The following is a 19,196-nucleotide window of genomic DNA, read 5'->3' as shown; positions in this document are numbered from 1 at the left end:
AGGAGGAAGGAAAGTGGAAGGAATAAGGACAGAACGAGGAGAGGAAGGAGAGTGGAGAAGGAGAGGATGGGATTTGCCTCCGTGCCATAGGGAAGGGGAGGGAGATCCCCCCAGTCCGTCCCCGGCAGGACGGCGTCGGCAGCGGGCTTGTCCTGTAGCCGGGGGTGATGCTGGGCTGGGAGATGGAGCAGGAGAGAGGAGGAAAGGGGCGGTGACTTCCTCCCCACCTGCCTGGGGGTCCCGGGACATCTTCCTCTTTCTTGCAGCCTCCTTCTCCATCCGGCCATGGCTTTGGAATGACAAATCCTGTTTTCAGGGCAAAAACAAGGGGTGAGTGTGTTAGGTTGGGGGTTCCTCCAGCCCAAGTCCATCTCTAGAAGTCACCAGGCATTTGTGTCCATAAAACCCTCCAAAATATTAAGATCCAGCCACAAAAGCCCCAAACACAAAGACACAGCCCCAAAACTCCCAAAATCTTGATATACAGGAAAAACTCCTCCACAATAGGAAAATTCTGCCCTTCAAAAAACCAAACCACCAACATTTAGATCAATAAACCTTAGAAACAACAGGATTCCCTCCCTCACCCCAAAAATTTAAAAAATATCAAGATTTGGCCCAAGAGATCCAAATTCAAACAGAAAACTCCAAGATTCAGCAAAAATAACCTCTCAGGTGTTCCCTCTCTCTGGGTTTCTGGGGGTCCTGTGTATTTTGAGGTTCCACCATATCCGGAGTTCCCGCCTTCTCTGGGCTACGAGGGGTCCGGGGAATCCCAGGGGTCCCCCCTTTCCAGGCTCCCCACTTCAGTGTCCAGGGGGTCCCTGGTTCCCCTGCTCTCCATCCTCCCCCTCCCTTCAGGCTGCAAGGGGTCCCCCAGCTGCGGGATCGCCCCTCTCTGCTCTTCCCACTCCGTGACTCTTGGGCTTCCCCCAAACCTGGATCTCCCAGGCAGTCCCCAAAACCGGTGTCCCTGAAACCGGTGTCCCACTCACTCTGCACTGTCACCAGGTGATCGCCACATGGTACCAGAGCCTGACCCAGGGAGACCAACCCACACGTGGGGGGAGACCCCACATCCCCCCACCCACGGCCGGGGCTCTGCTGTGAGCCACCAGCGGGAACCCCCCCAAAAAACCCTCCCAGGGACCACCCAAGATATTTGGGGCAAGCTTCCCCTCCCCGGTCCCCTGCAGAATGCGGGGGGGCAATGCTCCCGGGGCAGGGGGGCTGCAGATACGGGGAGCGATGGACGCACGTGCTGCCTCCTCTTCCTCCTCCTGTTCCTGCTCCTGCTCCTCCTCTATCCCTCCTCTTCCTCCCACTCCTCCTGCACTTCCTCCTTCTGCTCTTCCTCCTGTCCGTTCTCCCCCTTCTCCTTCATCCCTCCTCCTCCACCCCTGCTCCTCCTCCCCCCAGGGCCAGTGCCCACCCTTGGCCCCCTCCCCCCAAACCCATCGCATCCCATGGGAGGAGCAGGGATGGAGCTGGGGCCGGTCGGGCTGGGGCAGCGCTGGGCTCTTGGCTGCTCCCAGCTGCTGTGGGGGAAGCCGGGAAGGGGAAAAGTGGGAAGATTGTTGTGTGGAGAAAAAAGTTTGCAGCTTGGCCCCCTTTGGTCTCACCGCCGGAGCTGGGAGATTTTGGAGAGGGGAATACAGAGATGGGTGGGGGATCCCGAGGGATTTTGGGGACAGGGTGAGGGGTTGTGGGAGCCACTTGCTGGGGGCAGTCAGGCCAGAGACCCCTGGGCTGGACTCCTGGTCTGGGCATTCCAGCTCCCATTTTCTGCTCTCTTCCTCCCTTTTTCCCACCTCTCTCAGTATTTTCCCATTGTCCCATCCACACTCCTGAGACACCCACATTCACCCGAGTCCTGCTGGCCCCCAGACACGTGAGCTCCCAGCACCACCAGTACCACCGGTACGGCCCCAGCTGCCAGCACACGCCCCATGGCCAGCACCAGGCAAGTGCTGCCAGCCCCAAAGCAGCCAGGCTGTGCTGTGGAGGGGTCCCCATGGCCCTGCCCCACACAGCACTGGGAGCACCAGTCTGGACCAGTGCAGAGCACGGGTGGGCAGCATCAGAACCCATGAAAGTGGTTCCACCACAAGCCATTTAGAACCCCGAAAAGTGGTGGAAAGCATCAGGATCCTCCCGAAAAAGGCCTCACCTCCACCTCCGAAAATGACCGGGGAATCTCCCAAAGGAGTCTACAACACCCCCAAAACTGGTGGAAAGCAGCAGGATCTACCCTAAAATGGGCTCCCCGTGTCCTTCCCTGTGGAGCTGCACTCCAAGTGCAAGAGCCAGGTGTGTCCCCCCTCCCAGTAACACATCCCTCAGGATTGGAGGGTGCCCCAAAACCTCCTCAGGAACCGGATCCCCCAAACATCGTCATCCCAACATGTGTCTGTCTCATTCCAGACCCCATCCCAGCCATCCAGCCTCTCCCAAATACAGCCCCGTTCTTACGGGGGCCAGAGCTGCTTCTGGGGGCGTTGGTGAATGCAGGGGATCCTTTATCCCCCTCGTGCCGCTCCAAGCTCCCGAGGGCAAAGCCCTGGTTTCTAGGGCTGTGCCCGCTCCTCAAATCTGTCGGATTTAATACCCAAGTGTGGCAGGGACACGGCCCCGGGAGCTGCGCTAATGCCCGACGGTGCCCGGGAGGGTCTGAGGGGAGGGGAGTTCATAAGGACTCCCCCCGCACCCATCGCTGTGCACGAAAAGCTTTTTTAGTGCATGGCAGCGATTTTTCGTGGTTTCTGGGCTCGGCGGGGCCGAGGCGGCGGCAGCGGGAGCCGCGGGGCCCGGCCCGTGGGGGCGGCCGGAGGTGAAAAGTGCGCGGCGACCCCAGCGCGGTGCCCGAGGGCTGAGCGGAGCTGGTCGGGAACAACCCCCGGAACCCCCCGGTGCCCGAGGGCTGAGCGGAGCTGGTGGGGAACAACCCCCGGAACCCCCCGGTGCCCGAGGGCTGAGCGGAGCTGGTCGGGGACCCCCCGCTCGTCTCCGCCGCTCCAAGCCGCTTTCCCGGCTCCGGCTGCCGCCGCCGCCCGGCCCCGGCGCGGTCCCGCGGGGTCGCCGCTCGAGGCGCAGCTGGAGGGGCTCGATCCGGGCCGCGCCCCGCCCGTCCCTCGCTGCGCCTCCTTCAGTGACTCGGGGCGGCCGAGATCACTCGGGGCGGCTCCAGGAGACCCCAGAACTCCCCCCGGCTGCGGCTCTTTCGGTGACACGGGGCGGCCGAGAGCCCCCGGTGCTGCCCCGACGGTCCCTCGGTGCGGCTCTTTCAGTCACGGGCAGCGGCCACTCCCGGTGCGGGGTTTTTGTTATTTTTTTATTCTGTTCTCTAGAGTTTAGTCCATTCCCACCTCCCATCCCAAGCCCCTCCAGTGCGGCTTTTTCACCACCGTCACCTCTCGTCGCTCTCTCGGGGCAGCTCTTCAGTGACTCGGGGCTGCGGAGATCCCCGGGTGAGGCTCTTTCATTGCATTTTATTCTATTCTCTCTATTGTTTTTTCTATTCTCACCTCTCACCCTCCTCGGCGCTGCCCTTCTGGCCACACCCGACAGCGCCCGTCCCGCCGTGCGGCTCGTCAGTGACACCGGGCGCCGCGGACATCCCGGTGCAGTTTTTTAGTCTATTTAACGCCATTCTCTGGATTTTATTCTACTCACCCTCCGCCCGTCCCTCGGTGCAGCTCCTTCAGACGCGGGCGGGGGAGACGCCTCTCGGTGCGGCTCTTTGGTTGTATTTTATTCTCTTCTCTGTATTTCCTTTCGTTCCCAGCTCGCCCGTCCCGCGGAGCGACTCCTTCAGGGACCCGTCACGGCACAAACCCCTCGGGGTGGCTCCAACAGAGCCCCGCCCGCCGCCGCTCCCCGAGGCCTCCCCGCTGCTCCCCGGCCATCGGACGCCGCAGGCCGACCCGGCCCCTTCTTCCTCTTCCGCTTCCGCTTCCTCTTCCTCTTCCTCTTCCTCTTCCTCTTCCTCTTCCTCTTCCTCTTCCTCTTCCTCTTCCTCTTCCTCTTCCTCTTCCTCTTCCTCTTCCTCTTCCTCTTCCTCTTCCTCTTCCTCCTCCTGCCGGGATTCAGCCCCCGCCGCCGCCCGGCTCCTTCTGCCGCTCCTGCCCGGCACGAAGCGGCGCTGCCGCTGACGGGGCCGGAGCGCGGCTGCCCCGCGACTGCCCCGCGCCTCAGGGCCAGGCCGGGGAGTGACCGCACGGCTGCGGAGGGACCCCCGCTGGACACGGCAAGGATTCCTGTCCCTCCGGGGGAAGCACGGACTCACCGAAACTCCCATCCCTTCTCCGTGCACCGCTGGCCAGAGGAGGGAGGGAAACGGGGATTGCTCTGGAGTTTTACATTCAATCCTTACAAAGCAGAGTCACAGACGGAGCTCCGCTTTCAGCTTCAAACGAGGGAATCCAACGGGAGCGCTGGCGCTTCTGTAACCTCAAGCTGTTCCTTGATACTCGACACTTTAGTTCTGGCCATAGGAAGCCCTGCAGCAGCAATGTCTCTCCCAGCCACTGGTTTCTGGCTCACACCCAGCTCGGAGCTTGGACAAGAAACCCAAAGTCCCAGGAGAAGAAGCTCTGCTGTTACTTTCTTTTTTCAGAGTTCTTTTTATTATATTTTACATACCATCTATATTTTACTGGATTTTTTCTTTTTCTGAAATCTCGTGTTTATTCTCTCTTTGCCCCCTCCAGCCCTTGTCCCCCTCCCGGAGGTTTGTGGGGCGCTGCTGTCCCTCAGCCCTTCCTGCCCCAGCACCCGCGGCCGCTCCGGTGCCCTCTGGCCCCGGCTCGAAGCGAAACCACAAAACCCTCTGGAAAGAAAGTCGGTCTGGGGGAAAACCCTGCAGGGGGGATTGAACCCCAACACAGCGATTGCTGAGAGTTGGAGATTCCAAACGCTCCAAGGGGACCGAGGGAACCGCGCTGCGGCCTCGGGGCCTCCCTGGGGCACCGCGGGGACCCCCCGAGCAGAGCGACTCTTCCCACCCTCCAAAATCTGCAGCTTTGGATCAGCTGAGGAGAAGAGCTGGAAAAAGGGGCTGGAAAAGGGCTGGAGCCCGAGGGGACCCCTCAGCCATGGCCCGGAGCAGCCGCAGGAAAATGCCCCGGAAACCAAGGAAATCGATGGAAGTAATGAGGAATTTTGGAACTCTTCCCGCTGCTGTTTCCAGAAGGTCCCGGCCGGGTCCTGCCGGGAGGAGCCGGGGGTGGGGAGGGGCTTCAGGGCTTAATTGGGGAGAAAAGTTGAATTGGGGCAAGGAAACTTTAATGGTGGGGAGAAAATGTGAATGGAGGGGATTTGAATGGGAGGGGATGATTTGAACTGGGCAGAGAAAATGAAGTGGGGGAGGAGCCCCCAGCCCTCGGCTGTGCCCTGAAGGTGCTGCCAGCGGTTCCCCTGCTCCCACCCCCCGGGCTGGGGGCGCGGAGCTGCCGCTGCTCCCCGGGAATGCCACGGGATAAAAACTCCACTCAAGCTTTTATGTTCCCAGTCGTTCCCAATAAGATCCCAGTTGCCCCCAACATGGTGCCAGTTGTTCCCAGTCATGCCCTGTAGGGTTCCTTTCACTCTCAGTCCCTCCCAGTAGAATAAGGTACGGCCCTGGTCACTTCCAGTATGAACCCAGTCACTCCTAGTCAGTCCCTCTATGATGCCTTTTGTCCCCATCATGGTCCCAGTTGCTCTAAGCATGATCCCAGTATGTGTCCAGTCACCCCCAGGATGATTCCAGGTAACTTCCCAGTATGAGTCTGGTTTGATTCCTGTCACCCCCAGTATGATCCCAGTCACTCCCAGATGCTCCCAGCACTAGGCCAGTCACTGCAACATGACCCTGTCACTCCCAGTATGATCCCAGTATGACCCCAGTATGGGCCAGCTGCTCCCAGGATGATCCCAGTTGCCCCCTGCATTTTTCCAATTGCACCCTTTCACCACCACTGTGGTTCCAGTCACTCCCAGTACAATCCCAGTCATTCCCAGTATGATGCAAATCACTCCCAGTATATCCTAGCAGCACTCATTGGGCCTCAGCATGTTCCCAGTAGCCCTCAGTGTGGTCCCAATATATCCCAGTATAATCCCTGGTGCTCCAAATGTGGCCCTGCCCAGTCCTGATCCTGGTCCCAGTGTATCCTCCTGTCCCATTCCGTCCTAGTCCATCCCATTCTGTCCCAGTCCATCCCATTCTGTCCCAGTCCATTCCGGTCCCTTCCCAGCAGCCGCTGCCATTTCCCGGATCCTTCTGCCCTCCACCCCCCAATGCTGCCCCCCCGCCCCCCAAGATGCTGACGGGGATCGGGGGCTTCGTGTTGGGCTTCGTCTTCCTGGCGCTGGGGCTCGGCTTCTACCTGCACAAGCAGGTGATGGGAGGGGCCCGGGGGTCGTGTCCCCCCTCCCCCGGAGCTCTGTGCTCCCCCGGGCCCCCCAGCCCGGTGTCACCCCCTTTGCTCTGCCCACAGAGCTCCTGAGCCGCCGGCGGCCGAAGCCCCTCCCCGTGGCCTCGGGCCCAGCCAGGAACCCTCGCCCCATCCCCGCGCTGATTTTGGGGGGTCGTGTGTCCCCCCCAGCCCCGCTGTCCCTCTGCCCCTGCCCGGCTGCTCCCAGTGTTCCCAGGAAGGCTTCCCAGTTCGGGCCGGTCCCGTTTATTGGGGAACAGTGGGAAGGGACTTCGGGGATCCCGTGGGGGGACCAAGTGTGGGGGGAGTAGAACTGGCCCCCGGATGGATCAGGAATGGGGACCCCCGTGTGTCACCCCTGTGTCACTCCCCCCGGGGGGCCCTTGGAGGCACCTGAACCCCAAATCGGCACCAGCGGACCCCAAAGGCGCAGAGACCCCCCCCTAAGCCGCCCAAAACAGCCCCCAACGACCAACCAAAATTCCCCGCGAGTATCAGATAATCAGAGCAGGCGTTGAACAACCTTCAGCCAATCAGAGCGCGCGGCGCTGGTGACTCACCAGTTGCCAGGCAGACCCGCAGCGCTCAGCGCTCCCCACCCGGACCCCACCTGCGCCCCCCCCTCGCCCCCAGCGCCCCCCGCCAGCGGAATTTGAGGAGGGGGCGCGTGGGGGGCGCCCAGGCCGGGCCCAGAGCCCAGCGCTGCCCCAGCCCGACCTGTCCCGGCTCCGTCTTGGCTCCTCCCGCGGGATGCGGCCGCGCTGGGAAAACGGGGGGCCAGGGGTGGGCGCTGGGCCCGGGGGGAGCAGGAGAAGGGATGGGAGAGGAGGAGGAGAAGGAGAAGGAGAAGGAGAAGGAGAAGGAGAAGGAGAAGGAGAAGGAGAAGGAGAAGGAGAAGGAGAAGGAGAAGGAGAAGGAGAAGGAGAAGGAGAAGGAGAAGGAGAAGGAGAAGGAGAAGGAGAAGGAGAAGGAGAAGGAGAAGGAGAAGGAGAAGGAGGCATCTTTTAATGATATTTCATTGAGTCTCATGTTTTAGAGACCAGGATCAATACTCCCCGGCCGTCAGGGCGAGTCCCTCAGGGCTGCGGGGCCCTGCTGCCGGCTCACCCCGTGCCAGCCCAGCGCCAGCGCTCAGCGGGGCTTTGGCTTCCCGTGCCCTTTCCCGTGTCCCCGGCCCAGCGTCACCAACCCCGTCTCCCCAGGTCGTGCCCCACCCCTGCCCCCCTCCCCCTTTGTCGAGACAAGGAGGATGAGAATTTCCCCACCATCCACCCCAAAGGTTCCCCCGAGGCCATTTCCTCTCCTGCTTTCCCTTGGCAGCAGAGCCCCACCCCTCCTGGCTGCCCCCTCCTGTCAGGGACTTGGAGAGAGCCAGGTCCCCCCTGAGCCTCCTTTCCTCCAGGCTCAGCGCCCTCAGATCCCTCAGCTGCCCCTCAGAAGTCCTCCAGAGCCTTCCCCAGCTCCAATCCCATCTCTGGACGTGCTCCAACCCCTCCATGTCTTTCTTGAAGTTTGAAGCCCAATCGCTGCCCTGTCGCTGCAGGTGCCAAAACCGCAGGGAGACTCCTTGGAAATGGGGGTAGAGAGGAGCCCTTCAAAGGGAAACGTGTGCAAAACTGCTGCCAATGGCCGAGCGGGTTTGGTGTGGCTGCGGGAGGAAGAGATGCTCCGGGACTCCGCCTCGGCCCCGGAGCGGAGCGGCCCGTGCTGCCCCGGGGCGCGCGGGGCTCGGCCGTGGGGCGCGCGAGGGGGAACGGACACACGGGCACCGGACACACGGACACGCGGACAAACGCTCCCAGCGCTTCAGCGGCAGCAGCGGCAGCAGCGGCAGCAGCGGCAGCAGCGCAAAAGCAGCGAGTCTAAGAACCCTCTGCGTCCCTTCTCCTGCTCCTCCTCTCCCTCTCCCAGTGTCTCGCACCCTCTCCCGCTCTCCCTTTGGTTCCCCAACCCCCCCTCCCGCGGCCTCCCTCTCCCCAGGCCCGGCCGGGCCATGCCCCCGGCCCGCCCCCGGCCCCGGGCGGGGCTGCCCCCTCCCCGCCCCCGGGCGTCCCGCCGCGGTCCCGCCTCCGCCCGGCTCTCGCCGTCCTGGCTGTGGCGCTGCTGGGCGGGCATCAGTGCCTGGCTCCTGGGCACCATCGCCAGCCCCTGGCTCCGGCTGGCCCGACCCCGAGCCCGGCCCCGGCCTCGGCTCCTCCCGGGGCCCGCCGGGGACACAGGCGGCGCGGCCGCTCCCGCCGCCTCCGCAGCGTCTTCCCCGCTCCGAGCTCCGCCGCTCTTGAGCGCGGCCGCCGGCCCCGAGCCGCCGGTGGCCCCTCCAAAAGAGCCCCCATGTGCGGATGGCCGGCCCGGGGCGGTTGAGCGGCGCTCGGGGGCCGTTCCTGGCCCCGGGCCGAGCGCTGACGGCCGCGTCTCGCGGGCACGGAAGGCGCAGCAGGGCCTGAAGGAGCGCTACCGGCTGGGTTCGCTGCTGGGGCGCGGCGGCTTCGGCAGCGTTTTCGCGGCCACGCGGCTCTCGGACGGCGCCCCGGTGAGTGGCGGGGCCGGCGGCGGGCGCAGGAGGCGGGGGGCAAAGGAGGAGGAGAAGGAGCATGGGGCTGGGCACGGCGGGCGGCGAGCTCAGCCCGCTGCTCCCCTTGCCTTGCAGGTGGCCATCAAACGGGTGCCGCGGAACCGCATCGGCCATTGGGGCGAGCTGGTGAGTGAGCGAGGGGCAGCGGGAGAAGCCGGGGCGCGACGGGCGGGGATGAGCCGAGGCCCGGCAGGGTGGAAGCCGCCAGAACGCCTCGAGGGAGAGCGGCCGTGGGGCCAGCGGAGCGCGCAGAGCGTCCCCGGCTGGCTGAGGGCTTCCCGAGCCCCGGCACGGCATCAGCCCCGCTGACGGCACCGTGCTCCTCCCGCAGCCCGACGGCACCCGAGCACCACTGGAGATCGTGCTGCTGGACAAGGTGTCCGCTGGCTTCCCTGGCATCGTCCAGCTCCACGAGTGGCTGGAGCTCCCCAACAACGTGGTGATGGTGCTGGAGCGCCCGGAGCGGTGTCAGGACCTCCTTCACTTCATTCGGGCACGGGGCTTCCTGTGCGAGGAGGTGACGCGGCACCTGTTCCGCCAGGTGCTGGAGGCCGTGCGGCACTGCACCAGCTGCGGGGTCCTGCACCGGGACATCAAACCGGAGAACATCCTGGTCGACCTGGCCACCGGGCAGGCCAAACTCATTGACTTTGGCTGTGGCACCTACCTGCAAGCCGCAGCCTACACCAGCTTTGCAGGTGAGCCCACGCAGGGGGAGGCTCCTGGTAGTGGCATCTCACAGCCCAACATCTCACAGCCCAACATCTCATGGCCCAACATCTCACAGCCCAACATCTCACAGCCCAACATCTCACAGCCCAACATCTCACAGCCCAAGCTGGCTGTGGCAGGGGGGATTCTCCCTTTTGCTGCCAGTCATGGCAGACAGAGTCTTCAGCTGAGCTGCTTTTGAGCGGCGCTGGCTGAGGGGCCATCTTCCAGCCCTGCTGGCAGCCTTCGCCAGCCACTCTGCCCAGGACTGGCGCTGGGGCTGGGGCAGCCAGCGCCACAGAAACACCCGTGGGTGGGGGTAGCAGAGAGGGGGGACCAGAACCTGTGCTCCAGCCCGTTTGGTGTGCAGGCGAGACAGGGCTCGGACTGCTCTGCTGCCCGTGGTTGCCTTGGCTTAAGAATGGTTTCTGGGGCAGTGCAGGCAGGGAGGATGAAAGCGTGGTTTTTCCCCAGCACCAAGTGGGTTTTTCCTTTGCATGGAATGCTCGGGCCTTGCCAGGGCTTCCGCTGCCCTCTTGCAACACCAGCGGCTTCTTTTCCAACCCCCAGTTTGTACACAAGTCCCAGGTGCTGGCCAGAGGGCAGCGGGTCACGCCGTGTGCCGCTGCTGCGGCCCCAACATGCCCAGGGAAGCTGGGGCGAGGCTCTGGGAGCAGGCAGCGTCCCCCTGAAGAACTCCATCTCTATTCCATAGGAACACCGTCCTACAGCCCCCCGGAATGGACCCAGTTCGGCTGGTACTACGACAAGGCAGCGACTGTCTGGTCCCTGGGCATCGTGCTGCACCAGATGGTCTGCGGGGAGCACCCTTTCAGGAGGGGCTGGAACAGCACCTGGGGCCGGCTCTCGCTCCCACGACGGCTCTCTCCAGGTGGATCCTCATCTCTGCAGCACGGGGGGAATAGCAGTGCTGGGAGACAGCAGCGGGCTCAGGAGCATCCCGCTCTGGCAGCTGCTGAGGAGGTGGCAATGTCCTGCTCTCCTGCTCTCCTCCAAAAGAAAGAATTGATGGCAAAGTTTAGGCACAGCCCTGAGCACACGCAGCACGGCCTGGCCATGGCAAGAGTGGGGCAAAGCGGACAGGAGCCTTCTGCAACTGACTGGCGCTTTCTGCTTTCTCTCCGCAGAGTGCCAGAATCTCATCCGACGGTGTTTATCCGTGCTCTCCTCGGAAAGGCCCTCATTAGAAGACCTGTCCTGTGATCCTTGGATGCAGGATATTCACGTGCCATAGGAGAAGGGAGAGAGCCACACGCACGCTTTGACCCAGGGAGCCGGTAAGTTCCAGCTGCACACGCGCCTTGGCAGGAAGCAGCAAAGAAAGGCAGAGTTTTTGTCCTGCCTGAATCGCTGCGCAGGGCTCCTCAGCTGGGCACGCGCAGCCCTGCTGCTGGAGCTGAGCTGCTCTTCCCAGCACTGGTGGCCCCCACGCCAGCTGCTTTTGCTTGTCCTTCTTCAGCGACAGCCGGGGCCCTGGGCAGAGCACTGACAGCCTGCTCCAGCCCCAGGGAAGAAGGAGCCCCTGGAGAAGCTGTGCCAGGTGAGGCTGCTGCTGCTGGAGACATGGAGGGTGACATCAAGGATGACAAGCTCTTCCTCCACCTGGCAAGCTGAAGATGATGGCCTTCAATTGTGGCACCTTCTCCAAAGCCAGGCTCCACAGCGAATTTGCAGATGAGTCCACACGCAGGGGGATGCTCCCAGATTTGTGCATTGCACAGCCTGGCCGGGAAGCAAAGGTTCCCCCCTTTGCTGGGGCAGATGCAACCGATTCTTCAGTCGGCTGCCAAGCTGCTTTTTGGCAGGGCTGGGGGGATGGGCTGGGCTGGTTTTGAACTGGGAGTCTGCTCCTGGCCCTGCCAACAGCCCCCAGCACCCACCGTGGCCCGCCCTGGGGCTGGGGCTGGGGCAGCCAGCCCGACACAAACAAAGCCCCATGGTGGGAGCAGAGGTTGGACACCAGAAGCTGTGCATGGGCTGCTTCGCTCTGCAGGCAAGGAAGGGCTTGGGCTGCTCCACTGCCCTTGTTGGCTTTGGGCTCAGCATGACTTTTGGGGGCAGTGCAGGGGGAAGGCAGAAAGCGTGGGCTGCCCTGGCCTGTGGGTGGGTTTTTCCCTCGCATGGCGGGCTTGGGCCTTCCTCAAGGCCCCAGCAGAGAGAAGATTTTTTACCTTTTTCCTTGTTTTCCCTTTTTGTCTGTAATCTCTTTTCATTGATTTATGGTTTGTTTTTCCAAAGGAAGCGTTCTAGGTGCTGTCTGGTCCGGATGGCGAAGTGCTTGGGAGCAGCTGTGGCGTGGATGGGATCTGCCCTTGGAGAAGGGCTGAGGACACCGTTTGGGAGCAGCTTTTCTTCTGGAAGCAGGAGGCGTGAGGTGGGTGCCCGTCCTCTTGGCACGGCTGGGATAAGGGCTTTTGGGAGACGGCAGCGAGCGCAGCAGCATCCCGCTCTGGGCAGCTGCTGAGGAGGTGGCTGTGCCACGGCCGGCTGCAGGCTGGGCACGTGTCCTGCCCTCCTGCTCTCCTGCCAGAGGCAGCAATGCTGGGCAGCTTTGGGCAGCGCTCTGAGCACGGCCAGCACGGCCTGGGCACCGCGGGCGGCTGGGACAAGGGGGACGGGAGCCTTCAGCTGACGGGTGCTTTCTGCTTTCTCTCCTTGCAGCCGGGCTCTGTGGATGCTGAGGCTGCTCTGGGCTCCGCCAGGGCTCTGCTGCGGCTCAGCCCCGGGGCCACGAGAAGCCAAAGAAGAAACGCCGTGACCTGCAGCAGAGACGTGCTTGAGCAGCTGGGCAGTGCAGCTCAAGTTTGCAGAGCGTGCACCTCCAGGGGAAAATATGACACCCCCCCAATAACAAACTTGTTCAGTAACTTCTGAAATGAAATCAGTCTGGGTTGACCCCCAATGCCATTTTTCAGCTTGCTCAAGCTGAAGCTCAGCCTTTCTCTGAACAGTTCTCTCCCCCACCTGCCTTTTGCTCCACAAGTGCTCCCTCTTTCCCCCAGTGAGTTCCCAGCTCACCGCAGTCCCCATTGCACTGTAGCCTTCCTTGATGCCCCTGGCCACGAGGAAGAGTGAGCCCCAGGTTTAGGGAGTCATGTTGTCACTGGCTGAAGAACAGCAAAGTCTCAGAGCTCTGGTGAGATTTGGGGGTCATTCAGAGCTGCTCTCCAGGCCTCAGCTCTGCTCACTGCTGGGTTCCCACTTCCTTTTCCTCGTTCTTCACAGAGCAGGATGAGCTCTGTGAATGCCCTTGACCCTCGCCACTCTTCCCAGCCCAGCCACCCAGCCCAGTTAGGCTTAAGCTGGAGCTTCTCTGTCTCCTCTGGCACCCCAGTGCAGTCCCCTCTGCGGGGAGCAGCAGCCCCAGAGCGCAGCACACAGCAGTGCAGGCCGCACCTGGAGCAGCTCCCTGCAGCCATGGCCTGGCTCTTTGTGGCAACCAAATGCTCCCTGTGTGCAGCTGTCCCTGGAGGATGGCCCCAGGGCAGAGCCCAGCCGGGCTCCCACTGCATCCCCTGGAGCCTGGGGCAGACAGCGCTGGCAGAGCTGAGGTTCATGGTGAGCACCCAGAGCTGTGGCTCGCAGTTGCTGTTTGCAAGCGTTGTGATCTCATCTCCTGCAACCTGTGGGGAAAACGAGCTGTGCAGCCAGGCCAGCGCTGCCCCTCTGGGCAGGGACGAGGCTGGAGGCCTTTCCTGTTGCCGAGGAGGCGGCATTAAGCCTTAGTGGGGCCTGGCAGCTGTGGAGCCGGATCTCGCCCGCTGTCCGGGACTCGCTGCCCACCAACCGCCCCCACCCGCCGCGCTCCGTTCTGCAGGGACAGAAGGCTCTGGCTGTGCGAGGGTTTCCATCACATCTGTGTACCCGTGGCTGTGGAACGCACATGGAGAGGGAAAGTGTCAGTCACGGTGCTGGCACACTCCTTCCTTTCCATACAGGACACGTCCCTGCGCACCCCGTGTGCGGATCTATTCAAAGGAGAGGCGTGGATAGAGATTTCCCACAGAGCTCTGACTCTGGCGGAACTCACCTTGTCAGCCAGCAGCCAGGGCATTTGTTTCCCAGCTCTGTGTCAGTCGGTGCCCCAGAGCTGAAGGGAGCAGCATTTAGAAGCAGTTTCCAGATTTCCAGGCAGGCAGTGGAGCTGACAAGCATCCGTGCAACTCACCGTGTTCATCGGGAGGGGCTGCTGCTTCTTTGGGAATACGGCACAACGGAGACACGAGACTTGGAAAAATCCCAGCTCTCAGTGGATTTGTGCAGGAGGGGGAGCAGCAGAAACACTTTGTGCCTGCTTGTGGGGACACAAGGTCCAAGGAGCGGGGCTGGCAGAGGGTGACCTGGGCTGCTGGCAGCTCAAGTCCCGTGTGTTGGGTCTGCCTGAGGGAAAGTTCACGGGCCTTCCAGGGCTGTGCTTTGCATTGGTAGCTGGACGGGTGCTGGTAACAGAGCGGTGTTCTGGCTACTGCCCAGCAGCGCTGTCCCTCTGCCATTCCTTCCCCCATCAGAGGGGATGGGAGTGGGCAGGATCCTGGCAGGGGACACAGCCAGGCCAGCGGACCCAAATCAGCCAAGGGGATGTTCCAACCATATGACTCCAGATCAGATGTATAAAGCAAAGGGAGAGAGGAGGAAGGGCACCTTTTCCCCCACAAGCTGAAGTTTCCCTGAGTGTTCCAGTTCCAAACTGTTGACCCTTTTTGGAGGCATAACGTTCTCACCCCGTAATCTTCCAGTCATCCTCGAGTTGTAGAATTTTAGAGCAGTCAAATTAATCAAGTTCACATTTTCTAGATATTGCTGTGTCATTTTCTTGATATCCATGTGAGAGGGGACACAGTGATGGATGGGTTTGCATGGCAGCTGCAGAGCCCCGGAATGGAGAGCCTGAGTGTCCCAGCAGGATTTGCAGGAGTGTGGAGGGCAGCTGGAAAGAAGATGGTGGGCAATATTCTCCTGCCTCCATCTTCCAAGGAAGCTTTGATTCAATCCCTGTCTGCATTCTGCCATGGGGCCTCCAGAGGCCCAGGGAGGTGTCTGGGTGGCCCCAGAAGGCGCTTGCAGGACCCTGGGGCAGCAGGGAAGGGGCAGGAGCATCCCTGTGGTGCTGGGAGAGACACCCAGAGGGGGCCACCCCTGGGGCCCAGGCAAGAGCTGCATTCAGGCAGCCAAATTCATGCAGGGTCTGCCCAGGCACTGCCAAGGACCAGTCCAGTGAGCTCCTGTCCTCTTTCACCTCTTTGTATTTTCTTTGTATTTCTTTGTATTTATTTCTTTGTATTTATCCTTATTATTATCTTTGTATTTGTTGACCCTCAAAATGCCATTCGAAATATTTTTCCCTCAAAATAAATACTGACTTATTTTAGTGTGCTGCTTTGGACAAATTTGGAGGAAAATATCCTCTGACAGAAGGCAGGTTACAACCAGCCGTCTCCCACCAGGTCTGCCAAAAAATATTTTCCTCTGAGGAAAGTGAAAGAGAAAAAGAACCTATTTATTTAACAAACACACAGCAAAAGGATAATAATGCTGAATACTAAAAGCTCTCGCTGTGGAGAGAAACCTGGGAAGATTTCAGAGTCCTTCTGTAGGTGTGCTCTCTCTCCTCCTCCTTGGAGCTGGGTTGGTGTCCTCCAGGGCCTCGGTGGAAAATTCTCCCGGTGTGTTCTGATGTTGAAACAGTCCAGAACAGAAGAAGGGAAAAAGCCCAAGTCCCAGGAAAACAAACTTCAACTCTCCGTCTCCCTCCGGAGAAAAGGAGCCGAAAGCGCGCTGGAAAGCAAGCAGGGCGCTCCCTCCGCTCTTCTCGCTGCCGCAGCAGAACGCAGAGGAGTGTGTGTCTGTGTCCTTGAACAACCGCTTTGAAAAGTTCGCTCGGTGTTTTCTCTCTCCCCCGTCGGGCTCAGTTTAAAGGCACACAAAGGCACAGGATTGATTTCTGGGCAGAGAGCAGCGATAGGGGATACACATCATAAAGTCACCCCCAGACAGGAATGTACGCAGTTGGAGAGCTCTACAGTCCCGTGTCTTTAGTTCCAAGGGTATGGAAGTGTCGATGGGTCCTTTGGTAATCGCACAGTTCTGGATCGGTTCCCGCCGGGTGGAGCCATTTTTATACAGAAGTCAGTGTATTCACACAGCACAGATTGTTGTGTTTTCCTGTGTATCAATTTCTGTGTAAACCTGCATCCTGTTGTACAGTTTTATCGATGTATGAATTTCTGTGTAAAGCTGCGTGGCCTTGTAGAGTTTGGTTCAGGCTCTGTGGGTGTTGAGAGAGTGCGATGGATGTTTGGCTTTCTCTCCAGACGTGTATCTGTACAGGTACCACCGTGTGACCCATCAGACATTTAACTGTGTGAACCAAAAGGGATCTTTGTATCTTTCCATATGGAGAGCAGAGGTGGAACAATCTGCAGGAAGCTCGTAACAGAATGTTGGGGTTTTGGGAGTTCTCCTGGGGTTTTTTTCTGTTAAAGGAATTTTCCCCATACATGTTGCCATGGGGACAAATTACTGGGTGCTTAAGAAAAACAACAGCCCTGGCCATAGATGGAGGGGTGCATCTTGCTACTCTTTTTTTCACCTGGCTGTGTGGGCAGTCAGTCCCTGGAGTTTTGGATGACGGAGAGAGAGGCTGCTTCTTTGGCTGCTTTCCTTCCACCAGAGAGACCCCGGGATTCCCAAGCCCGCGTTCCCTGCCCCGCTGGGAGCCAGGCTGCGGCCGCCCTGCCCCTGCCATTGCTTCAAGCCTTCGCTGCTCTGTAGCCCCGCTCTCCCTGCCTGCTGAGACCTCCGCGGGTTCCCACCGCAGCTCCAGAATTTTGATACATCTTGTCTGCCACGCGGGATTTGTGCTCATCCCTGCTGTTCCTGCCTGCCATTCCAGCCTGCTGTTCCTGAGGCTCCAGCCGGACACCGGGATCGGCTGCCCAGGGGGTTTTTGAAATCTTTGTTCCATCCCTTCCCGGGATCCCAGGCCACCAGTGCCGCGTGCTCCCCGAGCTCGCTCCGGAGCGCCCCCTGCAGCCGCGGGGGAACCATCGCACCTGCCCTGCTCACCGGGAGCCGCCAGCGCCCCTGCCGGCTGCGAGCGGAACTGCACCCGAGGGGAAAGGGCCTGACAGCCGAGAAGGCTGGGACTGGGTTTGTGATTGTTTGCTGTTACTGCCATAGGTGATATTGTTTTGTTGGTTATATATATATATGTATATATATATAGTAAAGAACTGTTATTCCTATTTCCCACATCTTTGCCTAAAGACCCTTGATTTCAAAATTATAATAACTTGGAGGAAAAAGGCGTTATATCTGCCACTTCAAGGGAGGCTTCTGCCTTCCTTAGCAGACACCTGTCTTTCAAAACCAAGACATATGCGAAACAGCGAAACATGCGTGTGGACATTTTTTACAAGCATTTGCAGCATTGGGTATTCCTCAGGAAATTAAAACAGACAATGGTCCAGCTTAGAGAGGACGAACCCTAGACACATTTTTGAAGAATTGGGGTGTTCATCATATATTTGGCATTCCTAATTCTTCTACAGGCCAAGCCATCATTGAGAGAACACACCATACCTTAAAATCTCTTTTGGATAAACAGAAAAGGGGGGAAGCAGAGGCTACGCTTCAGATGTGATTGAATAAAGCTTTGTATGTTTTAAACTTCCTGAATAGCTCCTTTTCAGAACCTACTCCACCAATTATCAGGCATTTTTCAAATAGTACTCAGGCAAAATTGAGAGAAAATCCTTTAGTTTTGATCAAAGATTTAGAGACGGGAAAGATCGAGGGCCCATTTCAACTAATAACTTGGGGCAAGGGATATGCTTGTGTCTCAACAGGTGCAGGACCAAAGTGGATTCCAGCAAAAAACGTGAAACCTTATCAAGTCCAGAAACAAGCAGGAATCGACTCCGGGAACAAGGAGGCGAGCGCGTAGACGTGAATCAGTGTCAATGCTACTGTCGATGCCACGGACATCAATTGGTTTTTTGTGCAAGAACTGTGGACGGAATATTATGCAAAAAGTGGGGAAGTTAATGGTGTAAATTTTGTATGTAAGAGTGTGTTAGAAGTTCTGTTACAGATCAGAGATTCCTATGTGGGATAAAGCTGTTGAGAATGAAGCTCAATCAGGTATTACACTTGTGCCTTATCATCTCACTGTTTGCCTTAAGCAATACAGCTTTCCCAGTAACGCAACCAAAAGAAAATATCTGGGAGACTTTGGCCAATGCATCAGGCCTAGATACCATCTGTCTAACTCATTCAAGACCAAAGAAGCCATTTTCAACATGTTTAGTCTGTCTACCAGCAGACAAATGGCCACCTTCCAAACATGCTAATCTAAAACTTTCACAATTCGGTTCAAATCCAGTGGAGAATTGGGATGTTTGGACCAAATCCCTTCCGGAGGCTCCTTACGAAACTCAGGAACTGGAAATTCTTGGTTCAATAAAAATGGAGTTTTGTGTAGTATTCATTCTCCAGGGTTGAAACAAAATAAAACCAAGATAACAGATGTCACTCCAAATTACGAAATATATAGAAATGCAACATCTTGGTGCAATTCAACAATAAAGATGAGCATATCGTTCAACCAGGATCCATTGCAATTGCCGCGAGGGATGTTTCTCATTTGTGGAGACAGAATTTGGCCTCAAATGTCAAGGGCGGTCCATGCAGCTTTGGAAAGCTTTCTTTGCTAACGCCCAACGCAAAAATGATAAAAGAACAGAAGAGAAAGGAGAAAAGATTTGTTGAGCAATATACATCTGACTGTAATGATAAATTTGTAGCTTGGAATTTTGGACAAAGGTTTTCTGCAGCTCTCCTTTTACCTGGTGCTGCTGCAGGAGCAGCCTTGAGACAATTGGATCACTTGGGCTGTTGGCTAAGTAAGAACTCTCGTGCTGTCTCTCTCACACTGAGCGATGTGTTAACTGATGTTCAGAGCGTGAGACAAGCGACTCTGCAAAACAGAGCAGCAATTGATTATCTTCTATTAGTGCATGGACATGGATGTGAAGAATTTGAAGGTATGTGTTGTATGAATTTGTCAGATCATTCGAAATCCATCCATGAAAGTATACGGCAATTAGAGGATGGAATAGCTAAACTTGGAGAAGAAAATGGATCATTGTTGAACGATTTGTTCAATTGGTTTGACCTTACACCTTTATGGAGAAAAATTTTGAAGGCAGGTTTATATGTTTTAACTATTGTTGTAATTCTTTCAGTATTTGTACCTTGTATACTCCACTGTGCTAGACGAGCCACGGACAAAGCTGTCAAGGAAGTGTTTTTGGTTCAAACAGGAGGGGGAGACGTAGGAACCCAGAGTGCCGAGAATATTTCTCTGCCTGTTTTTAAGGGTTTTTACCCCCTGGACACCACTGGTATAGCTTTAAACCTCAGAAAAAATTACCAACAGTCAGACAACAACTAGAAAATACAGTGGTGTGAATTAG

At 58.5% G+C, this 19,196-nt stretch overlaps 1 protein-coding gene and 1 pseudogene across 1 annotated transcript; one reads left to right on the top strand and one right to left on the bottom strand.

The window, feature by feature from the left end:
* Positions 1 to 19,196, bottom strand: part of LOC138102437 (uncharacterized) — a 705,988-nt pseudogene that overhangs the window by 378,317 nt on the left and 308,475 nt on the right.
* LOC138102402 (serine/threonine-protein kinase pim-1-like) lies at positions 6,303 to 17,665 on the top strand. Its single transcript, XM_069000113.1, has 5 exons — positions 6,303 to 6,355; positions 9,069 to 9,114; positions 9,320 to 9,686; positions 10,415 to 10,540; positions 17,568 to 17,665. Exons 1-5 carry the CDS (start codon positions 6,303 to 6,305, stop codon positions 17,663 to 17,665), a joined length of 690 nt encoding a protein of 229 aa, XP_068856214.1.

Source organism: Aphelocoma coerulescens, unplaced genomic scaffold, assembly GCF_041296385.1.
Source record: "Aphelocoma coerulescens isolate FSJ_1873_10779 unplaced genomic scaffold, UR_Acoe_1.0 HiC_scaffold_75, whole genome shotgun sequence".
Taxonomy (NCBI): Eukaryota; Metazoa; Chordata; class Aves; order Passeriformes; family Corvidae; genus Aphelocoma; species Aphelocoma coerulescens.
Note: the sequence above shows the minus strand (reverse complement) of the source record. Positions and strands in the feature narration are given on the sequence as shown.

Bases quoted from the DNA above. Each gene is read 5' to 3' on its own strand.
- LOC138102402 (XM_069000113.1), top strand. From the start codon at position 6,303: ATGCTGACGGGGATCGGGGGCTTCGTGTTGGGCTTCGTCTTCCTGGCG. The intron at 9,115-9,319 runs GTGAGTGAGCGA...CTCCTCCCGCAG, and splicing joins TCGGCCATTGGGGCGAGCTG to CCCGACGGCACCCGAGCACC. The intron at 9,687-10,414 runs GTGAGCCCACGC...TCTATTCCATAG, and splicing joins AGCCTACACCAGCTTTGCAG to GAACACCGTCCTACAGCCCC.